At 54.8% G+C, this 23,421-nt stretch overlaps 5 protein-coding genes across 5 annotated transcripts; 1 reads left to right on the forward strand and 4 right to left on the reverse strand.

Moving 5' to 3' along the window:
• Positions 1–558: 558 nt before the first annotated feature.
• BGZ61DRAFT_352628 (uncharacterized protein) lies at positions 559–1,310 on the reverse strand (the record flags this gene model as incomplete). Its single annotated transcript, XM_046240447.1, has 2 exons — positions 559–596; positions 656–1,310. The coding sequence occupies 2 exons, from the start codon at positions 1,308–1,310 to the stop codon at positions 559–561; spliced, it is 693 nt and encodes a 230-aa protein (XP_046104423.1).
• A 5,148-nt stretch (positions 1,311–6,458) lies between these two features.
• On the forward strand, positions 6,459–8,230 carry BGZ61DRAFT_420845 (major facilitator superfamily domain-containing protein; the record flags this gene model as incomplete). Its single annotated transcript, XM_046243495.1, has 3 exons — positions 6,459–7,040; positions 7,092–7,770; positions 7,832–8,230. 3 exons carry the CDS (start codon positions 6,459–6,461, stop codon positions 8,080–8,082), a joined length of 1,512 nt encoding a protein of 503 aa, XP_046104424.1. The 3' UTR covers positions 8,083–8,230.
• Positions 8,231–8,617: 387 nt separating this feature from the next.
• Positions 8,618–9,251, reverse strand: BGZ61DRAFT_36114 (uncharacterized protein). Its single transcript, XM_046241238.1, has one exon. The coding sequence runs from the start codon at positions 9,177–9,179 to the stop codon at positions 8,715–8,717; it is 465 nt and encodes a 154-aa protein (XP_046104425.1). The 5' UTR covers positions 9,180–9,251; the 3' UTR covers positions 8,618–8,714.
• Positions 9,252–10,455: 1,204 nt separating this feature from the next.
• BGZ61DRAFT_36117 (uncharacterized protein) lies at positions 10,456–11,133 on the reverse strand. Its single transcript, XM_046241242.1, has one exon. The coding sequence runs from the start codon at positions 10,918–10,920 to the stop codon at positions 10,534–10,536; it is 387 nt and encodes a 128-aa protein (XP_046104426.1). The 5' UTR covers positions 10,921–11,133; the 3' UTR covers positions 10,456–10,533.
• Positions 11,134–15,315, reverse strand: BGZ61DRAFT_36124 (ras guanine nucleotide exchange factor domain-containing protein). Its single transcript, XM_046241251.1, has 2 exons — positions 14,529–15,315; positions 11,134–14,467 (listed from the first exon to the last, which is right to left on the reverse strand). The coding sequence occupies exons 1-2, from the start codon at positions 15,060–15,062 to the stop codon at positions 11,348–11,350; spliced, it is 3,654 nt and encodes a 1,217-aa protein (XP_046104427.1). The 5' UTR covers positions 15,063–15,315; the 3' UTR covers positions 11,134–11,347.
• Positions 15,316–23,421: the final 8,106 nt, after the last annotated feature.

Here is a 23,421-nt window from a genome sequence, read left to right on the forward strand (position 1 = left end):
AACAAGCCGAAGGGTTTCTGCAGTATGTGTAAGACGTACGATGACTATTTTAAATGTTATTTGTTATAGTTGGTAGAAATACGATTCGTAAAGCTAAGTACCTGTCAAAAAAGGCCCATGAACATTATGATCAAATATGGCAAATGATCAAGACAAGTTCAATTCGTACATCGGTATATGTATTCCAAGTCAAAAGTAGGTAGCTATCTCCATTCTAACCCAACGCCAATATATGCAGGACCTGGTCCCCAGTTTCCCCCATCCGGGGGCCCGCCAGTTCTCATTTTCGTGTTACAGAGGCACCAGCTGTGGATACCGCTTCCGCGTGCTGTTTCGTTGCCTAAGATGTTGTTGAAACGCAGTCCTCCCCTCCATGAGGGGATGAATGCTCTCGCAGTAGTTGTGCCGAGGTGAACAAGTGGCAGAGTTGGTGGCATCCCTTTGTTTGGGTGCCGACTCGTGTCCATCTGGCATTGATATCATGTCTTTAAAAATAACGTCATCAGTGTTTCCTCGGTTGCCGCCCGGCTGTATATGATGCCGAGCGCCTGCCATCGTTTATACCATGAATGACTCTCCGCAGCCGCATTCTTCCTCTGTACGAACGTGTTAGCGACAAGCTTTGGGGTGGTCTCGTTAAGAGGGCGCAACATACTGATATTCGGGTTCCGGAACACAAAGCGCTGGTTAAGCTTATCCTCGGTCCAGTCCATCTCGCTGCCAATGATGCTAAACAGTGCCTTGCTGTCAATCAGGACCTTGACGCCGTCCTGCTCCACCGTCTCATCGAACGTGCCGGGCTTGTCGACATATTCGAGGTGGTAGGCCAACCCGCTACAACCTCGGTTGCGCACTCCGACCTTGATTAGCTTCGGCTCGGGTTGGTCTAGCAGCGTCCTCAATTGCTCCACTGCCGAGGGCGTCAATTTCATCGCCGCTTTGCGAGCGCGCAGCTTCGACCGCGGCCGCACAGGCTTGGCCTTCTGGGCTTCCTTCTCGGCAACCTTGGGAGCCGGCGTCGGAAGCGGCTGGGGAGTAGCTGGCGGGCGGGAAGGAGTCGCCTCCTGACGCTGAAGCTGTTGTTGCGGTTGTTGCGGGGGAGGCCGCGTCTCGTGGACCTTGGGGAGAGGCTCGGGCTGAGCTATCGAGGTTTCGGGGACGTCATCGCCCCTCGGCGGCGGAGAATTGAGGTTGGAAGGGAGTGAGTAAGAGTGGTATGCAACGGCGACGGGCTGGGACGAGGAGAAATGGCGCACGGCATTGCATCCGTGTCGCAGTGCGACTCTGGTCACCGATCGAGTGACGAACATGGTCGGATCATGGAGGAGGGATTCCGGGGCTGTCTAGGGTGCTGCGTGGTGTTGAGGTTGAAAATGGTAGGTACACTGCGGATTGCAAAGCAGAGCCAAAGCCGCTGGCATCTCGGTGCTAAAGGCGTTTGTGGCGGAGAACCGAAGGGGCGAGCTTGTATGTCATGGGGTGCCGTCCCGACATCCACCGAGCCAATCAGAGACCGAGAATTACTCAGAGATCCAAACTAGGTGGTGTGACTGACCAACTCTGCGGCACCCACTATGACAATTGCTCTATTTGGAAAATAGAGAGAAGCGCCTGACAAATACGAAGTCATTGGGACTTTGCAGTCAATCATATTCAACTGATTGCGCCTTCTCTGAGCACAATTTCTCAGTCCTTGATTATTCAGATGTCTCCATGAGATGCATGACTAAGCCATCGGCACCATCCTCGTATCCAAGTGTCGTGCCCACCATAGCACCCCCGAGATATCCTTGCTTGCCGTAGTATTCACTTGGCATGTCTTTTTGTTTCTGAAGCTCTTAAACTAGTAGTAATGTTTTATATAGAGGGCTACGAAAATGCATATGTTTGATTGTGTCTAGCATGGTACAACCTTTTCCCTTAACGTTGAAGCCCGTGAGGAATGCAATATTTATTTCGATGATACCTAGTTCCTCAAAGTGTCGCAGATTTCAAATTTCTTTGCATAAAATAAAGTCGATTCGAAGGCTTGCACCCCATTAAACCTGCCTTCTCTAATACGGGGCGCTTGTCGGGTCTGTTTATGAATGCGCAGTTGAGGCTGAGGCCTAAGCTCCTAAGCCACACAGTTGGCAATCCCAAGTTCACCATCGCCCAGGTGTGGGTAAATATGTGAAATTGCGCAATTTTGTAGGGAATGATGAGAACCGGATGTAGTGGAAGAATCAGGAAGCGAAATGTATCTCAGGACCTAGGAGTGGTCCTGATGCTGCCTTTGATACTGAGATACCCATTGCAGCCAGTGCGTTGCATCTTTGTGGCTTACACGCATCACACACATGACCACAATCACCACGATATGGTTAACACCCCTGGAGGTTATATGTAGGTACTGCTCCTTGGTGGGTTGGGTCTATAACAGGGTTTACGAACCCGGTTCGTCCATTTGTGGTTCGGACATGGTGTAGCGACCCAACTGGAACACTCGGTATGCTCCCATTGGAGTTGCAAGGCTGTCCAAATTGCGTGTAACGTAAAGAAGCTCATTGATAGCGTTCTGACCATGCCGGCGATCCAGAAACCTGTGAGGTATCACCAACGAAAGAGGGAGAAGCAAGAGCAAAAGGAAAAGCAAGATATGATCTAGACTAGGAAGCGATGCGAAGCAAGGGTTCCGTAAGTAGTCTCTCAAAGTGATGATCCATCTAGCTTTTCCTGCGGGGGCGTGATGCAGGTGGGTTGCCTCCTGTCATCACGTGACAAAACCTCTCGTCTGTGGTGGTTAGCAAGTATTCAAGTAGCTGTCGAGAACCGGTGGTGACGAGCCGACGGCCATTATCACAGGCAAAGCACATCCTTCGACAATACTCTCCAGGTATGTGAACTCCAACGTTGCCTCCGTCAGACAGGTGGATATCATCTTGACAAAAGATGCATTCTTGGCCTCTCAGATCTCTCCCATCTCGCGGGAAACATTGGAATTGACCAATCGTCAGATTAGTTGCGCGTCTTGGATGACAGAGTTCATGAGAGATGCGAAGTCTTGGGAGCTGAGCTCGAGGCCCGACAGAGTGGTGTCGTTTATCTTGACCCATGGCGATCTCCACATGGTTCACCCGCTGCTTGTTGCATACCCCTCCGCCCGTCCTTGACCCGATCGATAGCTGCGGCCGAGATTGATGGTGCCATTAGAGGGGTCGTCACTCGGGTCCGGTTGGTAGTATCTCAGTCCGAACTTGGAGCCTGATGAATGGTTATGGAGCCGGCCTAGCGACATCCGCATCTGAGTACGTACCGTGATGGTTGCGAGTGTAACCACAGGGAGGTCGGGGTATCACCAGGCAGTTGTCGTTGCCATGCCAGAAGCCGGGCCTCGCAGCATGCGAGTTGATAGCGAAGCCCTCAATGTGGCCATCCACATGGTCAACGGAGGCTTCAATCAGGGTTACAAGCGGAGTTGAAAGCGTTGTGATGGCTGGGGGAATCCCCAGAAACTGGAGCTATGCGCCTGGGGGCCATTCTATGGCTCCAGGGAAAGTCGTGGTGGGTAGGGGTAGGGAAGTGCAACGAAACGTTACATGGCCGGCAGCGGAGTCGCACAGGCCAGGCCGCAATCCCACAGTGCCTTCAACCCCGGTTCACTGGGCTGAAAGGGCGGGTAGCAACCTGAGTCCTGGAACCATCGACAGTCGAACAGCGAACAGCGCCTGTACGAACAATTACGATGGTTCGGTTCCCGAATTAGCTGAACCGGTACTGGTCCATGATTCATGAGCGGCAGATGCGATCCGTCATCATGGCATATACATACGGCGCTTTTAGTAGATCCCCCAGTCAGCACTTGAACGGGCCGTCGACATGGCACCGACTGTAGACTGCGGCGAAGCCCGAACTCCTAATTAGATCACACCAGTCAATTGTGAGAGCGACTCATGAAATATGAAAGGGGCACCTCGTGTTGAAGATGGCCTCCAAAAGCGGTTGACCTGTTCTCGCGTGAGCCCAAACGCCCACAACCGCCATTGTCCTCGTCTGAGTCAGGAGACGATGCCAAAGGGTCGACGGAGATCATGGGATGTGATGAATGGCATGTATCGGTGGTGGCTGCTGTGCTCTCCATCTTTCGCATTGGATTGGCGACCCGTCCAACGGCACCTTCCTATTCGGAGCCCCTGAGGAGGCATGAGAGGCACGGGACGGGAGGCAGCGATCGGGTAATACTACGTGCAGTACGGAGTACAGTGGACTGTCGGCGCCCTAAAAGGCCACTGTCGGCAGAGCCCAGCACTGCTAAAACGCGCTGGCAACGCCGGGCTGGTAGGGGACGTCTAGCGGGCACCAGAAGGCGGGTGTGACGGTTTCGGCGCCAATCACGGGGACGCCCATTCGGGCCTTTCCTCTGAGGTGGGGGGAGGCTTATCGATCTGGGGAAGGGGGCTTGAAAGGGCGGCCGGCGGACGGCAAATGCACTGTAGATGCACGGCGGCAGCCACATTTGTGCCCTCCAGTCATTCAATAAGCTTCTAATTCGAGGCGGTGCTCATTGATTCGTCTCCTAGTGCAAGCCGCATTTCAGTCTGACGTTTGGCGCTACGTATTGGAATTCATTCAGTAGCCGTAGGTTTGCACATGCTGTCATTGCAAAAGCAGGTTCCGTCCGCGACCGACGGCTTGCGAGTGACGATCCCATGTCCACTCGCTCGCTGCTGCATGCCGAGACAAGGAAAGATACCGCCGCCAGTTGTGCCACAAACCAATCAACTTCAAACTGGTGGCTTGGGGCCTTCTAGGCCTTCTGGTAGGTTTCTTGGCTTTGTCTCTCTGATCACCAGCCAGGCGGTTTCCGGACGATCTCCCTTGGCGGTTATCCCATCACTTGACTCCCCAGACGTGCTCTTAATTAGTCCAACGGCAAACGGTCAACACCTATCAGCCAAACACAAGTTGCCCGTGGAATGGGGCGAGATTGTCCACCCAAATCACCCTATCACCTCACCAGTGACCCTAAGGCTCTCCGACTCCAGGGGATCCATGTTCGTCCACTCCTGAAGCAGAGGCTCTAGTGGAGCTCGGGTGCACAACTTTGATGTGCTCGGGCCTGGCCGCGGCTTTGCCATGCTCGATTTGCTGACGGGCTGAACTTGGGGCCTTGCCACGGACATCTCCATCGAGCCCCGGAGCCCAGGGATATGGTCCTGGAAATGGGCAATTAATGCAACGTCGGGAGAGTCTCTCCATATCGTAGACGAGTTGTGCTCCGCGGGTTTAACTCTGGTAGACCCAAATTAGACTGTTAGGGTGGTACCTCGATTGTCTGTGGAAGGCACGCCTCACTCACACCATCGAACTCCCTTCCTTCCCTCATTTCTGGGATCTGCGTGTCTCGTGCCGTGCCTGTCCAACTCCAAGTCTTCAACTTCGTGTCCATCTCCCTCTGTCGCTCGTATCTACATGCCCAGGTCTTCAATTGCTCACGCATCTTCGCCACCGTCACCAATTCTTCCGTGACATCTCTCGCAGGTCCTGGGCATCTCCCACACCCCATCGTCGCATCGCCCGACGCCCAGCTGCAGCACGGCGACCGCCAAGCACGCGTGTAACGGCGACTTCTGACCACGAGATCGGATAGAGAAGCATTCAGCGCAACACAGCATCGCACAACACGGCAAAGCCACCACTCGTGTCGGCTGGAACGAACCAAGGCCTGACCAGAGTTACCGGGCCTTGTCTGGTTGCGGTGCCCTGTCGCGTCCTTCTCCCTACTACTATCTCGCCTCTCGTCGTCCTCATCCTCGTCGACGTCGAGTGCAACCAGCCAATCACCCCCGATATCCACCACCACCACCTACAGTATCGGTATCTCCTCTTCCCCCTCCCCCGCGCTGTCACGTAGCCTGTGTCGTGTGTCTTGTGTGGACCGACAACAGTCCAGCACGGTACGTCACTCGTCAATGGTGGCTGATCGGCGGATCCCCATCGACCACCTGCTCGCCGCTACTACCACGTTATCCACCTCCACCTCGCCGTCGCTCTCACGCCGGCTGCCGCCTCGATAGCTGCCACGACCAGATTGCTACCTGCCATCGGCCCCTGGTCGCCTCTTTTGTTTCTTGATACCGTGCCGGCCTCCCACGGTAACCTCCCCTGTCTTGGGTCTTAGTGCAGGGTTTATTTTTGGGCTTCCCCAGTTCCAGCTCGGCCACAGCTACATTAAATTCAAACCCGGACCCCTACCTCCCGCTCACTCACCCACTCTCGCACTCTTCACTCGCCCCGTTCTCAGTTATATTAAACCATTGAGCCTCCCCACCCTTTCTCCTTAGGCCGGGTATCGCTTCAACTCTTTCTTCCTGGTCCGGACGTACCTTCGAGGTCGACTCCTCCATCGACTCAGTGGCGAATCGGGCCCTGCCTCACCTGACTCGATCCTTCAGCTACTACCCAACGACATCTTCATCATGTCTGAAGAAAAGCACACCCCCGACGCTACCAGTGACGCCCACGCCACGTCGGACGCCGCGGCCCCCTACACCGATTCCTCCTTCCGCCCCAAGGGTTGGATCTACAAGGGCTTCAACTTTAATGGTAGCGAGATCTGGTATGCCTCGCCTAAGATCCAGCTTCTCATGGTATCATTTGTGTGCTTCCTATGCCCGGGAATGTTCAATGCCTTGGGCGGTCTCGGTGGAGGTGGCCAGGTTAACGCCACCGCCCAGGATCACGCCAATACTGCCCTTTACAGCACGTTCGCCGTTGTCGGTTTCTTTGCTGGTACCTTCGCCAATCGACTGGGTCTGCGACTAACCCTCTCTTTTGGTGGGCTCGGATATTGCATCTATGCTGCCTCTTTCCTCTGCTACTCGCACACTGAGAACATTGGCTTCGTTGTCTTCGCGGGAGCCCTACTCGGCGTGTGCGCTGGTCTCCTCTGGACCGCCCAAGGTGCAATCATGATGTCCTACCCTCCGGAGGACAGCAAGGGCCGGTACATTTCGTACTTTTGGATGATTTTCAACATGGGCGCCGTCATCGGCTCTCTGGTGAGTTCTTATTCCTGAGCCACATGTAAACTGTCTTTAACCCTCTACCAGATTCCCTTAGGCCAGAACATCAACAAGGTCTCGGGCCCCGTGACCGATGGAACATACGCCGCTTTTATAGTCCTCATGTTCTTTGGTGCCGTTCTCGCCCTCTTCCTATGCGATGCCGACAAGGTCATTCGCGCAGATTCCACCAAAGTCATCTTGATGAAGAACCCCTCTTGGAAGACTGAGATCATTGGCCTTTGGGAGACCCTTCGAGACTCCCCTTGGATCCTACTACTCTTCCCCATGTTCTTTTCATCCAACATCTTCTACACCTACCAGAACAATGGCATGAACGGAGCCTTCTTCAACGTCCGCACTCGTGCTCTCAACAACACCCTGTACTGGGTTGCCCAGATCATTGGCGCGTTCATTTTCGGCCACGCTCTCGATTACTCCAAGGTTCGCCGAAGCGTTCGCGCCAAGGCCGCCCTCGGTGTCCTCTTCGTCCTCACCTTTGCCATTTGGGGTGGTGGCTACGCCTGGCAGAAGCAACAAGTACACCGCGAGGTTGCCAAGGCTGAAGGGTTTGTGACGGTCGACTGGGAAGACGGCAACAAAAAGTTCCTTGGTCCCATGTTTCTCTACTTCTTCTATGGCTTCTTTGACGCGGCGTGGCAAACTTGCATGTACTGGTACATGGGTGCCCTGTCCAACAACGGGCGCAAGGCTGCCAACTTGGCTGGTAAGTAGATGGTCCCGATGTTGCATAATGATGTGTTTGAAACTGACTTGACGGGGCATAGGATTCTACAAGGGCATCCAATCCGCCGGTGCCGCCATCTTCTGGCGTCTGGATGGCCTCGGCAAGCCCTACGATACCATTTTCGGCGCTACCTGGGGCTGCCTCGCCGCCTCGATCATCATTGGAGCTCCCGTCATCTTTATGCGCATCCAAGACTCTGTCTCTATTGAAGAGGATCTTAAGTTTAGTGACGAGACTATTACAGACGTCATCGCAGGGGGGGAGCCGAAGAAGGTGGACGCAGAGTCGTAAAGGGACTTGGTTTTGAACCAATGCATATGCGTTGCAGTTTGCGGTGGCTTAAGTAATGAAATGGCGGGTTCGACGTGAATCGGGGATGACATAAAGTGAAATGAATGATACCTGGTTGAGATTCTCAAATTACGAGTAGTGCAATTCGAGAATCTCAACCAGGTATCATTCATTTCACTTTATTGCAACTAAACATAGCCGCAGGAACAGAGTGTGCTGGTGACTGCAAATCAACATGTCATAGGTTTCGTATTATGGTCTCAAATTTCGGATCAACTAGCTTGGGATATGCATGCCCCCACAAACAGCCGCTCTGGCAGCAATTTGAGAGTCATTTGGCCAACTGCTTGGACGAATTGCAGGGTTTCATGGTGAGTTCATGCACGTTCAATATGACTTGCATACACAGTTTTTTGGCCAATCAAGGCTTGTCCTAGTGGAGTTTACGTATTACCAGAGTCAACAGGGGGGGGTATTAGTATAGAAGTAAAACTCAGTGTGTTCATTAGCGTGCAGGTGTTGCATACGAAGAGGAGTAATCCATGAAATGGAGATACAAATCGAATGAATATGGCTTCTACATAACCGAATCGTAGTCAAGCAGTACAGAGGTAACCACCTGTAATCCAGCATCAAAATCTCTCTGATGATCGAAACATCTCAGTTCTGAAAGCAGCCCCTCTCAGACCAAGACTCGCCGTTGTTCGGGGCTGGCTCCCAGGAGATGTCCGGCTACGTCCCGTCGAAGGTGGCATAGACGCCTTTCCGGTGGAAGAAGGTCTTGCAGGCGGGCTGTTCGAGGCACAGGCTGATGCAGTCTTCCCAGTTGAGCCCGCCGGTGTCCCAGTGCAGGACGAAGCGGCTGTTGCGGTCGGAGTAACCACCCTGACCGCAGACCATCTCTGGCGCGGGGGTCTGGACGGGCGTGTATTTCGGGTGCTCGGGATGGGCGGGATAGTCGTGGTGGTCGGGATTGTTATAGGTATGGGAGATGCTCTTCCGACGACAGGCCTAAAGGCTCTTAAAGGGACAAACGGAACGGCATCAGCCCCAATGAAGCTCAGCCCAGCAAACGCAATCAACTTGATCCACATCATCTTGCTTGATTTGGTAAGGGCGAGTGTAACAGAGCTGGATGGACGCAGCTACCTCCATTTCCCAGGGCTTCTCTCTCTTATATAGTGACTCCTCCCATCGACAAGAAAAAGAAAGGAAATCAGCAGCATCATTATGGCTTGATCTCGAGACTTCGCAACAACGATCCCCGTACTTCAAGGGTGAAAAGCAGACTTGAGTGGCTCATCACAGCCCGATCTCGGATCTCGTATTTGGATCATCGCGGGAGAGCCGTGGTTGCTGCCCTTGCAGGGGCGACCAATAAACATTTCTTAGCCAGCATGGCCGTGTCTGAGACAAGAATGTCACTTCAGCTACGGGGGCATTCCAGGGAAGAAGAAAGGGTCGACCTCCTTCCTGATGGGCTAACGGGAGCTCTGCGTCGAGAGGCACCATGGTCAGCATCTCGATGTGTTTATTTGATCTTCGAGAGCTTTACGGAAGAGATCTTAGTGGTTTGGATAAGCCTTCAAGGAATGCTTGACTCCCTCGGGGATGTCTTGGTTCGGGGATCCCAGTTGACGAAGTGCCGATTGTCGTTATGGATTCGGCTGTCATTGACCTACCTACGCGCTGGATGATAGACCTCATTGTCAGCGTAGGTGCCATAGTCTTGCTTTTTTCTTCCCGGCGCGAGGTCAAGTTTCAAGTGGCGCCGCTGCCGCTGGCAAGCTGAGATTTTGTTCCGGCCGTCACAAATATTGAATGGTTTGACTATAAGGTGATGTTGGGACGTGGGCATGTTCCGAGGTTCCGAAGCCTGCGTCAGGAGAGGCCGCGTGGAACTCGACGATAGGAGCCCAGCAGAATGCAAAGCAATCTCAGAGGCAAGTCCTCCACAATACGAACAGGGGACACGTCATGTTGTTCCCAGGGGCTGTCCTTAACATGAATGCTATGACCAACCAGGAGAAGAATGATAGGCCAATCGAGCCGGCGGAGCATATGCCTCCTCCCACCAAGTATCGGATACCAACCCCTTCCCAGTCCGGAGAGCAATAAACAACCCGCTAACAAGGATGCTCCGTCTTATTCAGTACATTATAGCAGGTCTCATAGACTCTAGCCCCCAGCATGAGTGGGTGCTGGGATGTGAAGTTAACATCGCCAGGAAACGAAGACGAGGAATACACTAGGTTCATGATGTACGTTGATGGAGCTAACAGACACACACCGACACTCACCCACGACAGTATTTCGATACTCAAGTAAATATTCTCTAGGCGTTTGCATCAAACAGGCCACAGTCACATATGGATCAAGGCGAAAATTTGATGAACAATTATTGTCATTTTGTGTTGCAGGACGCTCCCGCATCTGGGCATCCAGCCCATCCTACGACTTAGATACATACAACAGTGCTACCTGTGCAGCAGCACGAAAGGTATTCCGTCCCAAACAATTGCTGTTGTTCCGCGTGCTGAACGCTCCGCATTGGCTAGACAGCTTTCCGTTCTCTTTTCCCAGCAACTCAAGATTCCTGTCCGACCTGATAGTATAAAGAGAAATGGAATAAGCGCATAAAAAGACAAAGCCGCCTAACCCGTCCAACCGCCCAATCCATCCCGGACCTGGCCCTTGCCAATTTTTTCGACGCCTCGCCTTGTGTGGCTTGAGAGAAAGAATGAGGGTGAGAATGAGAGGAAGAAGGCGAGGCAAAAGTGAAAAAAATGTAACTGTAACCAGAATTGCTGCGGCAAGCCAAGAACAGACCAAAGGCATGATGACAAAGTACCAAGATGGGTCGCGATTCCAACATGAAGGTATTTTCCGTTCCCTTTCCAGACTCCCTTAATCCCACACTGGCATCTTCCCAATTCCCTCGCGAGAGGGTTGCGTACAAAGAAACAAAGAGGTCGAAAAATAGGGCAGCTCGCTGCTGTGAAGTGCTACTTCTTAGGCCCGTAATGTATCGACATAAAACATGGAGTGAAAAGCCAAAATAATCCCAGTATATGAATAACGCCGTTGTGTTGATGTATATAGTAGTCATAAGGGACGTGTCGATGTTTTCCCATCTGCTGATGAAGACCGTGAAAAAAAATCGGGGTATCAAAGATGAATGTAGTTACTGATTGTGGTAATATGTGCGCGCGTGGTGAAATGATTTTGTTGACCCGAAGTCGGGTAATTCAGTGGCAAGTGGTGTCTACACTTGCGCTGGTGTAGGTGTAGGTGTTGGGTTGCTTCGATCTCGGGACATCCAGCCAAAGAGGTCGGTGCGGCTCGCATTCGAAATAGCACCGAGGGAAGTGGGTTGGGGCTCAGTAGGGATACGGAGAGCTGTCTCTCGGGGCTCAAGGAGAAGACTCTTGCGGTAGTAGGTGACCTGGACATTGCCCTGGTCGCCCTCTCGGACTCGCCTGATCTGCTCCGTCATCCAGTCCTGCATATCAGGAATCTCAGTCAGACGGTAGGGAATCTGGAAGCGCTGGAGCTCGCCAATGATCTTGGCTGTGCGCGTGTGCTTGTCAAAGTTGATGACAGTGATGCCATTGGAGCCATCCTCCTCAGACTCATTGCCGAGGGCCATTTGCTTCGTGGCGGGGTTTCCAATGTCGACAAAGGTCAAGTCGGTGAGGTACATGCCAAGGAAAGGCAGGCAAGGAGGAACGTGGTCATGGAGGCGGGTGCGGAGGACCTTGTTGTTCTGGGAAGGCTCCACGAGAGCCTGGAGGGTTCGGAGCATCTCCTTACGCCTGGCAGACACGGCGTCCCAAGTCTTGCGGAGCCGGCTGATAGTGCTGCTGTTCAAGCTGCAGATGATAGCCATTAGGCCATCGTAGTTGTGAAGCTCGAGGCACTGGTGGGCGATCTTGATCCACTGCTTGATGACGGCAGCGCGCTTCTTGATCTCGGGGTGTTCGAGGATGGTCTCGGCCACGAGGTTGGAGAGATCAGTGGACAAGGACGACATAGCCTTTACGTTGGGAGCGGAAACGCCACCCTTTTTCATCCACTGAGAACCCAGGAGCTCCTCGGGGAGGATCGAGCAGAAGATGTTCATCTGCTTAATAGTCAACTGGCGGGCGAGCTCCACAGGGTCGAAGTCAAGAATGGTTGGGGCGCTAGTCCCGCTCTTGAATGAGGCGAGCAAGTTGATCTGGCGGTTAGAGACAGCCAGCTGAGGAAGGGGAGTGTCGGCGGGGACATATTGAGCAATTGAGGTACTAGTCTTGCCCATAGAAGACACGAGACGGGGGACCAGGGAGCCGTCTCCAGAAACTCGCTGAGCAAGCTCCAAGAGTCGTCGGCCAGCTGAAGGGAGGACAGAGGCAAGCTTGATTTCGGAAAATGGCATGATAAGGTCGAGGGCATCGCGATCGGTCTCGTCCCTCCAGTGAGATTCCAGCCATCCTTTGAATGCATTGTATACTCTCAATCGCACGGGTCCGGTCATGTGAGGAGACTCGCTAACGTAGTCGAAGCGCTCGATGAGAGCCTCAGCCAAGCGCACTGGGGTGCAGAAAAGTCGGAAGGTCAGATAGAAGGTTGAGACGAACATGGCGTCGGGGGTGGACTCGTGGGTGGTGAGGCGCTCGACCAATGCCTGAATGGAACCACCAGTCACCAGACCTTCCTTGTTGAACATGAGCTCGTGAGCAAACGTCTTCTCCATGAGCCTGGACTCAACTTCGTCAACTTCCTCGGCGTGGGAAGAGCTGTCAGTAGTGCTCAGCTCGGACATTGAAGGCTGATTCCTGGGGGCCATGGTGTGATCGGGGGTAGTAGCCCGAGTGGAGGACTGAGAAAGGATGCTGGACTCGGAGTCCCGGCTAAGATATGTGGCGCTACTGCCAGCGCTGGAGGCAACCATGCTATCGAATCGGGAAGTGGAGGCGAAATCGCTGTCGTGGTTGTCGACAGGGCTGTAGTCCTCGCTGGGAAGGAGGGTGGTAGATAGCTTAGGTAGAGGAGGAAGCGAGGGTCGGAGCGAGGAGATGGAGGAGGCCATGCTGGAAAGGCCGTCGCCATTCGCTGACGAGGGTCGGGACGAGGCGGGAGAAGGGTTCTGGGGTGTCTGTTCCTCAGTCGGGGTGGTGGCGTCCTGAGGAACTTCGGGAAGAGGCTTGTCGACGCCAGTGAGCGTCAATCGTCGAGGAGCGGCGGGAGCGACGGTAGATGAGCCAGAAGAGCTTCGGTGTGACTCCTCGACAACGCTGGGGTTGCTGGAAGGCTCAGAAACGGGAGTCCTAGCCCTCTCCTCCGGTGCGATATCGAGGATGCTGAGGTCGATACCGAGGCTGCTGCTCTCTAATTCGAACTCGAAGTCACCGATACGCTCAATGGCGACCTTGGCCTTGGCGACACAGTCACCAGCGGCCCTGACACAGCCAGTGGCCGAGTTCAGGAGGATGCTGTTGTCCTGGGGCATGATCACATCGGCCTCTTCAGACTCGGCATTGGCAAGGGTGTCGCGAGCGGAGAAGACGAGGTCCTGGATACGTTCAAACATGGTCGCACGCGCCAGCGCCAGGACTTCGGAGCTCGAGTTGATGTGCTCATAGACGCCGTCGACCACAGCCAGGAGCTCTCCGCCAGAGAGGGCGGATTGCTTAATAGCGGAGGCCAGTTCGGGGCGAGACTGCGACTGGAGATGCAGGCGGCCGATGAAGGAGCCGAGATGCGAGAGGAAGGTATCGTGAGTTCGGTTCAGGCGCTCCGAGACGAGGTGATGGGCACGCGATAGAGGTGAAGGGCCAGCTAGCGAAACTCTGTGGGAGATGGATGCGGACAAGCGGTGAGCTTGGACCAAGCTGGCCTGAGACAGCCGGTGGGAGCTTGGGCCTGTAGGCAAGCCCAAGGAGGACAGCCTCCTGTTGAAAATAGCCATTGTCGTCTGAGTGCTCTCACTGGACTCTGAGGTTGCTACACTCGTCGCCGCTTGAGAGTCTGTGTCGTTTACTGAGCGTGGGGCTTGATCGTCAAACGTTCCCTGGTCTGCCGGCGGCGTTGGGGGCACGTAGGACTCCTCGAGCACTGTAGCCATGACGGTGACCGAGGCTGGCGCGCGGGCCCGGCGGTCTTCGTCCAGCACGTCGTAGAACCGAACGCCCTTCGTTACGATCCGGAACGCCTTGAGGATCATCTCGTCGACGATATCATTGACGTCTTCCACGGGAGTTAGTACTGGCCGTTGTGATTCTTGTAGCCGCTTGGCCGACTTGACCAGCGATGACAGTTCCGAGAGCAACGACTTGCGGCACTTGCGGAGGGTTTCGTTTCGCTGAATGAACGGGGATTCCCGGTTTAAGCAGTTCGTGCGTTCCTATTAAAAACATTAGCTCCTCCACTTGGTCAAATAGCCCAAACCCTCCGCGTCGACTCACCAATAGGAACCGCACGCCGGCGATGATGCCCTTCATGAACTCTTGATTGCCAAAGATTTCTCTGTCATTGACAGTGGTACTCCGCAGCAAGTCCCAGAAGTTCAATAGAGCTTTGAGTAGACTGCACATGTCGTCGGGCTCGTAAGCTTCGCAGTAGTTGGTGGGGAGCCATCCTCGGGCACCGGAAACGAGCAAAGTTCCGTCGGCCCAGCCGTTGGTGTGGATGGAGTGTACCAGAATAACGTCTCCTTCATTGAGCGGGAGCGTTACGCTCGTGTCGGACATGGCATAGCTAGGGTTGAAAGGATAGAAGGCTCGCAGAAAGTTGTGAAAGACTGGAGGTGCCAGGTATTGTGGTGAGAGATCTTCCTGCGAGCCATTGGGAGTTGCCGGAGGCGTCATGTGTGACTGCGAGTAAGGGTTCGTGTCCGGGTCGGTTGTTGCTGATCCATCTCCAGTCGATTCGGTGTGAACCTTCGCAAATGATAGGGGAGCCACCTGGAGGCTGGCTCGCATCGATTGAGTGCTCAGCATCGCGATTGCCGCAGTCTGACGGCGTCGTTTAGATCATCGGTGGATAGCCAGGCAGGCGGGTTGTTACAACCACCCAAGCGAGGCTCTCTCAATTGTCCCAATAACCAATCGTGTCGTCGTATCCAAGAGTAGTGGACTGAGAATAGGCCTTCGGCGGAATCAGTTGGCGGGCGGGTGAGGGGCAACGGGAATACTGTGTAAGCGGAGAATCAAGATGAAGAGTGAAGGTGGTGACAGTCGAGAATTCGAGATCGGGATGTCCCAAGCAAAGTGAAACCAGGGCTTGCCGTAGGAGCAATGGATTGGCTGGCAAGAAATGTCAGTGTCTGTGAGCGCGAACTTTCAATGTTTTGTGGTCATTGTTTGGATACAACAGGGAAAACGTCATGGAATGAAGGGAGAAGGCGTAGAGCGGACTTAAAGTCCTGCGAGCAGCTGCCCAGGAATGCGCGCGGCCGTGGCGAGGCAAGCCGCAGCAGTTCAGCGTTATAGCGGGCGGGGCAGGGCCGTTGTAGGCGCTGCACGGGCGCCGTTGGGGCAAATGTCAAGCCCTGTGCCCTGTAGTCGATCGCTCCCTTCCCTATGACGCCAGCTAAATGACGACTGCCTCTGCCAAACCGCGGACCCAATTCGCCTCGACTCAACTTGAGACGAGATGAATTGACCAAATAGCCGGTGGCCTGTCCTCGTCCCGTCTCACGTAGATGATTTTCGTGCGTGCGTGTGGTGCGTGCACCGGGGTGAACGTGCGTACATGCGCACAGTGGAGGAGTTGGTAGTGTATCTGAGTAGCGCTTACCTTTTCTTTTGGCAGGGACGGAGAGGAACAACTGAACCGGGGTTGTTGTTGATGGGTATGCGAAAGGAATGAACCACAGTAAGATCGGATCGAAGGGATTGCCTTTGGACGTCTTGCGTTGTCGATCGAGGACGGTCGGGGGGTCGTCGCGTGTAAGGTAGCGCTGAGTCAAGGTATGCAGAAAAGGAGAGTCCGGATGGAATGCCCGGGTCGACGAGTGGACTGGTCAGCGAAGACGAGACTCGAGAGCGAATGGCGGGACTAGTATGGGTTGCCAAAGCGAAGACGATTGTTGGCTGTTGTACAGACGGGGAGCAAGGCTGGGAAATAATTCACACTCGAGGAGGATTAGAAACGAGGGAAAGAGAAGAGAGGAGATGGCCTACGCGACGTCGGGTCTGGGGATAGCGGTGGTGTTATCACCTTGTCCTCTGCTCTACAGTCTTGATTGCTGTGGCTCTCGTCTTGGGTCTTCGGTGGCCACACCCACTCTTTCGTCAGTGGATCCGACGCCAGGCCCCCCAGAAGCCATCCCAGGGCGTCTTTCCCCCCGAAAGGACGCCCCAAGGACGCCTCAAGAGGGCAGCCGGAGAGCAGCTTTACAGTGGATAGCCGCACTCCCCACGTCGTCCCCACTGATGCTACATAGCAATGCACTGCTTCTTCCTCGACCCGGACAGCTTCACCCAGGGCGACAGGACAAGGGCAAGGTCAGGGGGTGAGGGAGCTGGTGTGGGTGTCTGTGGGTGATGACAAGACGGGATCATGGTGGGCAACTGTGACGGGTGACGGGTGACGGGTGTGGGCGGCGTGGGCGTGTGGTCTCAGCGGGGGGGCCTCCTTTCTGGCGGCACGCCTCACTAACCAACGACTTTTCCAGTGGGGAACGCGACTGGCTCCAGAAGCTAGTTCCAGGGGGCCCATGCATAGCGCGATAGCCGGGGAGAAGCCATGGACAGGCCTGGGGCCCAGGAACCCGGCCAGCGGCAGGGATGTGCAGATGGACCCCTTTCACTCCCAGAACTCGTTCAGACCCGGCGACTCGTCGCTGTCAACTCTGTCCAGTCCCTCCCCAGCAACAGCAGCCCTGGGAGAGGGGGCTAACTCGATCCGCGGAGGGCGACGGCCGAGAGGCAATTGCACAGACAGAGACACAGACACAGACACAGCCAGTTGTGCGCCCCTTGCTCGGCGACCGGCCAAGCAAGGTCACCGAGCGGCCCCACCATTTTCACTCAGTACAGTAGTACGTGCGGTGCGCTGCGGCTAGGTGTGCACAGGGTGGGTGACCTGCGTTGGTAGCTGCTGTCGGGGCTGCTACGGGGCGCTGTGAGTGGGAGAACCACAGCGGGTGGGCAAATTTGGGTTGCTGCCCGCCAGCCATAGGGACTCGTCCATTGCATATGTGCTGCTCTCTTCGGCGCATCACCCTCAGTGTAGACGCCCTGGATGCGCTTGAGCTCTTAGTATGCCCCCTTCTGTCTTCCAGAAGCGAGCTCATCAAATTCAGCAAATATCAAGGCCACTGGTTACGACGAGGTGCCTCCGGATTGGATGCCGCCGTCCGCCGCATCTTGCATGGACCACCTGTTGCTCTCGTCACCACAGCACAGGGCAAGCACTAACACGGTTGGTGTGCTTCATGGTGTAATTCGATATTGGACCAACGTCGACTTGCTGTGGCCATTACCAGCCCGCCAGTAGCAATCAATAACTTGGCCCCAGATTTCAGTCGGCCGGGCCACAGCTGAGCCGCTACTATTTGGGCCGTCAACTGGCCGCCAACTGGCCGCCCAGAACGAGACCGTTCTCGATCATTTGCTCAATTTGGGGCATGTGTCATGTGTCAAGCTATTATTCCCAGCTCATCTACGTCAATCTTCCACCCTCTCGCCAGTTATTCATCGCCCTCGTGATATCATCAGGTAGGGGGTGCCAGAGAGGGAGAAGACAGAAGGGGGACTGGAATTCTCTGATAATCCGTCGTCGAACCACGCCCTTCGTATTGGCTCTGTTGGTCCCTTTTGCCATCCATTAGTTGCCTGCTAGCTGCTTGTTCCTGAGCTGGCGTGCAGAAGTAGACACACAGACAGTCTAGCGCTAGATGCGCTCTCCTGCGTCTCGCTTCAGCACCGTGTTGGAGCCCGCAGGTGCTCTCTGCGCTGCGCTGCGCTGCATGCACCATTGTCCCGATCCTCGCTTGTAGCCACTGCAGCAGGGTAAACACACAGACCGTAGCGGAGGCAGACAGACAAAGGTTTTTCGCAACCGCATGAGTCGGGTATTGTGAGAAGTCCCGTCGCAGGATCCAATTGACTCTGATCCCCTCGTCATCCAGGCCGGCCTTGGCACCCCCTGTGGCCTCAGCCTCTGTCTATCCTCAGCCTTTACCCACAGTCTGGCTCAGCCCCAGGCGACCCTAAAGCCCCAGGCCGCAGAGCCAACCTTTCCCCGCGAAGACCGCCCCAAAGGGAGCCTCCTACGTAGGATGACACGACTTCAAGGGGCAGCCAAGTCCAGGCCTTCGCTCTCAGATCCAGCCTAATTAATTGACCGGCTCCCTCGTGTGTGCACACTCACAGTGTCATACAGAAGGGTTTTGATCTTTGCGGACGGGCCTCTCATGGCTCAGAGAAGGAGAGGCAACGGCACAAGATGATGCGACTGATCGGAGACATTTGGCATCAGAGGGAGTCCCGCAGCTCGCTTCACCAACAAAGCAAACCCTCCTCAAACAAGCACGTCAACTCTCTCATCCAGTGCGATCGTCATCGGATCCCTCGGCCGCGTCCTGTCATCGGCCCTCCTCCACGTATGCCCGAGACCACCACCAGTGGCCCACAATCTTAGTCGCCCACCGAGCCAAATGTTAACCGTACGGCGGCGCCTTGGTCTCGCAATGGTGCCGGCGCTGGCGGACGTTGGAGACGTTGACCTCCTTTCTAGTATCGCCGTAGAACGCGCAGTAGACGCAACGAACTGTTCCCCTAGTAATCGGCCCCATTGAGGAGGGTGGCCAAAGTAGCAGCTCTGTCAAATGTCCACAAGCTGGCGCCGTCCGGTGATAACCCCACGTTGGTCATAGCCTACCTGTTCTCCCGATGATCATGTTGCTCTTGTTGCAGTCGTCTCCCTACAAGGGCAACAAGCAAGTAGGCAAAGTGCTTATCAGGATGGCACCTTACACACACACCTGCCGAAGGCTTGAAGCACCGGGATTGAAGCGTGGCGGTGCCATCAGTAAGAAGTGCCGACAGGGTTGATGCGACATCGAACGCCATTCGCGGCGGCGCCACCAACCCTCGCCAAGTTCTCTCTTCCCTGAGCCAACGCCCTGAACCAACGGGTATCGACGTGCTTGTGCGTGCTTGTGCGTGCTTTTGCGGTTGTGACGTTGTTGACGTTCTTGTGTGACGAGCAAAAATGCCAGCCGCGGTGGCCCACATCGGCCGTCACGGCACCCTGTGCTTAAAGCCTAGACGTGGGTGTTGGTTGGTTCCTTCCAGCGGGTTTGCTGGAATCAGCACCCTGCTACCGTTGGTCAAGAAGGTACCTACTACGTAGTACCTTCCGCCATCACTTGGTTGGCACCTTCCCCGGCAGTGGTTCCACACAAGCAGGTGTCTTCAGACATCCTCTTGCAGATCCGTTCTCGTCACCCACTTCATCACATCACATCACTCGCATGGGAGCATATCTCCAGCCGCAGAGATTCCTCCGCCGTTGCAGCAAGGCTCAGGTCACCTGGCCTTCAAGCTTCAAGGGACCCCGACCCTTCCGTCTCCGGCCCGCTGGACGCCCACGCCAATTGCCCCGTCGCCCCATTGCCTACGGTGCCTTTCCCGTCGGTTTTCTTGCTTTTTCGCGTCCACTCTCGCCCTCCGGAATGGGGACAATCCATCACCTTACCCTGGCCAAAGCCTCCCCCCTCTATGGTACACTAAGGACTAGTGCCTTAATTGATGGGTTCCACCCACTCCTCTCCAGGGACCACCTCCCACGGACAAGGGGGGCGGCGCCCGTATCCTTGAATAATCCTTGCCTCAAGGAGCTTACCATGGCTCCTCGTGTAAGAAATCCAGCCGCGGCTCACCCCTCACTATACCATCTTCACTATGCCGCGAAGGACCCTGGCATACATTATGCTCGCTCCGACCCGAGGAGTAGGTGAACGGAGGCTCACCGCTGGGAAAGCGGACTCGAATGAGATGGCCGGCCGGTGATGTAGAACGTTCAGATCACTGGATAGTCAAAGCTTGTCTAAGCTTGACAGTTGGGTCAGCGGAAGTCACCGGCACCCAATCCTTCGCCCCAATCACGTTGGCATAATTACACCATGGTTTCCACTGGAAGTTATCCACAAGACAAGTTTGCATCCTTCAGCGAAGACAATCCCCAGTTCAAGTTTGCCATCGTCTCGCAATCCTCTTGTTGAGTAACAGCAAACGCCGATGCAACTATTCCGCACTCCACCTACACACTCCAAGGCTGGCAGATGGCATATGCACCTTACAGCATGTACACTAGCGACATGCTGTCTTCGGATTCGCCCGTCACTTTAGTATGCTTTCCTGATGGTCGGAGTTCCATAGCCTGGGCCTACCGATTCACAACCAACGCTAGGATACCAAGCATAATCAATCGTCCACCCAAACCGAACTTGGCCAGGGCACTGCGGTCCCGTCCACATTGCCGGGAGTCCCGGCTCGCCAAATCCATCAAACCTCAACGATGAGTTCTTGGCGGTCTTCCTATCCTCCCGGCCCTTCCTGTCTCAAGTCCGCCATTTATCTCGGCCTTCAGCTGAGTTCTCAGGAGAAGCTGCTTGATAGGTCTCTCCAACTTCGGCGTTTCCAACAGACCCTCTGCGAAGGATGCATTAGCCTATGGGAAAAGCAAGCACACTAGGTCATCTGCCCAGCGTCACCTTGGACAGCAAACATACAATAGCCTAGTCATGCGTGCGTCAAGCCGCCAGTCACCCATGATGTAGTCAAGCATAATGAACCCCTTCGTATGCAGCATTTCCTTACCCTAGTCGGGGGCTTTTACCTCTACCCTGGTGCTGGGGGCCCAATCTCCAGGACTAATATCTTGACGGAGCGGGAACTACACTACTCTACGTCGTATTGCGGAGGAAACATTGATACTGTCACGCAATGATGATCATCCCCGGGCGACGATATCCGACCGATCAACGTTGAACCGGCTCCTTTAGCAAACATGTTTGATAACAACTCACGCTATCGATTCTCCGCGCCTTTGCCAACCATAGCACCATCTCTCTTCGTCCGATGTGATTCCCTTGAGGTTGGATATCAGTGGATTTTCTGCTCGTGATGAGCTCCTGGAGCAAGCTTGACACGCACTCAGGCCTCAACCACTCACTGTCCCCGCTCTGTGCGACTAACCACGACTACGCACCGACCACAGAAACACACACCAACCATTAATGCCATCATATGCAACGACAAAGTCTTCCAGAGTGCCCGCTGGCTCCCCACTGCGAGTCTCTCCTTCATTCCGAGATAAGAAGCTAAGAAAACCGCATGAGGATTTTCCGGCAGAATGACTAGTCAGTTCCAGGTCCGTTTTGGGCACTCAGCCCTCGACAAGTCGTCTCCTTGCAGACGGGGGGGATCACGTTATTACAAACAGCTGCTCCCAGGTCTCAGGCGGATCTCGTTGGTGTGTCAAGGTCGTTTACGCCCCTCCAGGCAAACATCTCATGAATAGAGGCAGCAATTGGCGTGGGCGTAGTGTTTGCTCAGCGCAACGCCACTCACTGGAATCTCCCCTTATCAACCCCACCCCCAGACGACTAGCCACCTTCAGGGAAAGAACTTGAACATCTTGACGAGGTGATTGAGCGCGTGCCGTCCCGTCGCCGGCGCTCTAAGGGGAGAGGATCCGGTGACCTGACCCAAGCCGTGGCGCTGGCCCTCCATCCTGAGAATGAAGACCAGGTGCTTTCCAATAATCATTTCCGAGCGTTTGATCATGTCTTAGAGATCGAACCAGGATCTCAGCGAATCCCACACGCGCACCATTGCGGATTTTTCCCCTCCTTAGCCGGGAATCCGCTAGTAGTAGGTCGATGTGGAGTAGAGGGGAAGACGCATTGTGAAAGTCTATTGAAGATTTTTCAACACTACGCGTCGGTCGTCTTGCAACTGTCCAAGCTATCGACGGTGGCTTTCATGAGGGGCCGTACGCCCGAGACGGGGCGTGGTACCTCGGGTGGTGAGCGAGAAAAAAACACATGGGGGTGGACTGCCCCAGTTCTCCTCTCCCATACATCCATACATGCACTACACAGTGCAGAGCGCATAAGGATGAATACAGGGGAGGACTCATAACTCGATGGGTTGTGAATGGGGATGCAATCCGTCAAGGTTCCCATTTGCATTATCGCGTTTTGCGCTTAAACCACCCCAGCGCCGCTCAATGGGCCTCGAGCAAGGGCCGACATGTTATGCTGGTCGCTTGCACTGCGGCCCGGAATGCAACAGTCATGGATTTCCCAGACTTGCGGGCTTGCGGATCGGCCGCTCGTCGATCATGATCGCAGCTGTTGGGGTCAACATCGATCCTCCTCCTCCAGGCCAGGTGAGTCAACGTCACAACCCGAGTTGATTGATGTCCCATGGCTCAGATCCCAATAAAGTTTGCTGCACAGAAGTAGTCCGAGGTTTGCAAGAGCTCAGGCCTTTTAACGCCGAACCGTATCGTCAACACCTCGGTCCGTGCTACGTGATACGCATTTAGTGCCGATCTTATCCATCACAGAGGTGCAAAGGCGACTTGGCAAGCGTTTTTGCTTGTTACGGATAGAAGAGAGAGACGCCAAAAGAAAAAGCTTCAGTTTGGTCCGCGCCGTCCCGCTTCACAAGACGGGATGGGAACCAGGCCCCGCTTACTAGAGGGTGTTGCCCCTACCCGACGCCAAAGCTGATGAAGAGACAACAAAAAGCAAGTTGGTGTGGCCGCGTCGGCGTCGGGTACGTCATTTGGGCTTGATGAGGAAACGAGGTCAACGAATGGGGTGATGAACGCGGACGGCCACATCGGTCGCTTGTCGTACACACTCCAGGAGGGTGGGTTTGTCTCACTAGGGCACGTTTTATTCTCCGGAAGCGTTGGAGAGCATCGCGTGAGAAGAATTCTAGAGTGCTCGAGTCCGAGCGATTCCGCTGAAGTCTCATGAGAAAAGCCTAGACTCGACACCATGCTCTGACTTAACGAGCCATCAGGCGTCCCAATGGGCAGGAACGGGGACCAGGGCGCCGGGAACGAGATCTTGCTCAAGGTCTGTGCCGGAGATCGGGGAAAAGGTCAACTGATACTACGGAGTACTACTACGTAGTACGTAGTACGATGAGCAGTAGCAGCCTGTGCTGAGGAACCTAGCTCCTGGCAGTCAGATGAAGAGGGTGTGAAGGAACTCCATTAACCAACAGGCCAGCAAGCTTGGCCGACGCTAGAGCGGTCGGGAATTTTGGGCAGCTCTTCCGCCAGCGACGACGGCCGCGGGTCGACTTGGGCAGAGCCGTAGTGTGC

This window comes from Ilyonectria robusta, assembly GCF_021365365.1.
Source record: "Ilyonectria robusta strain PMI_751 chromosome Unknown BGZ61scaffold_10, whole genome shotgun sequence".
Taxonomy (NCBI): domain Eukaryota; kingdom Fungi; phylum Ascomycota; class Sordariomycetes; order Hypocreales; family Nectriaceae; genus Ilyonectria; species Ilyonectria robusta.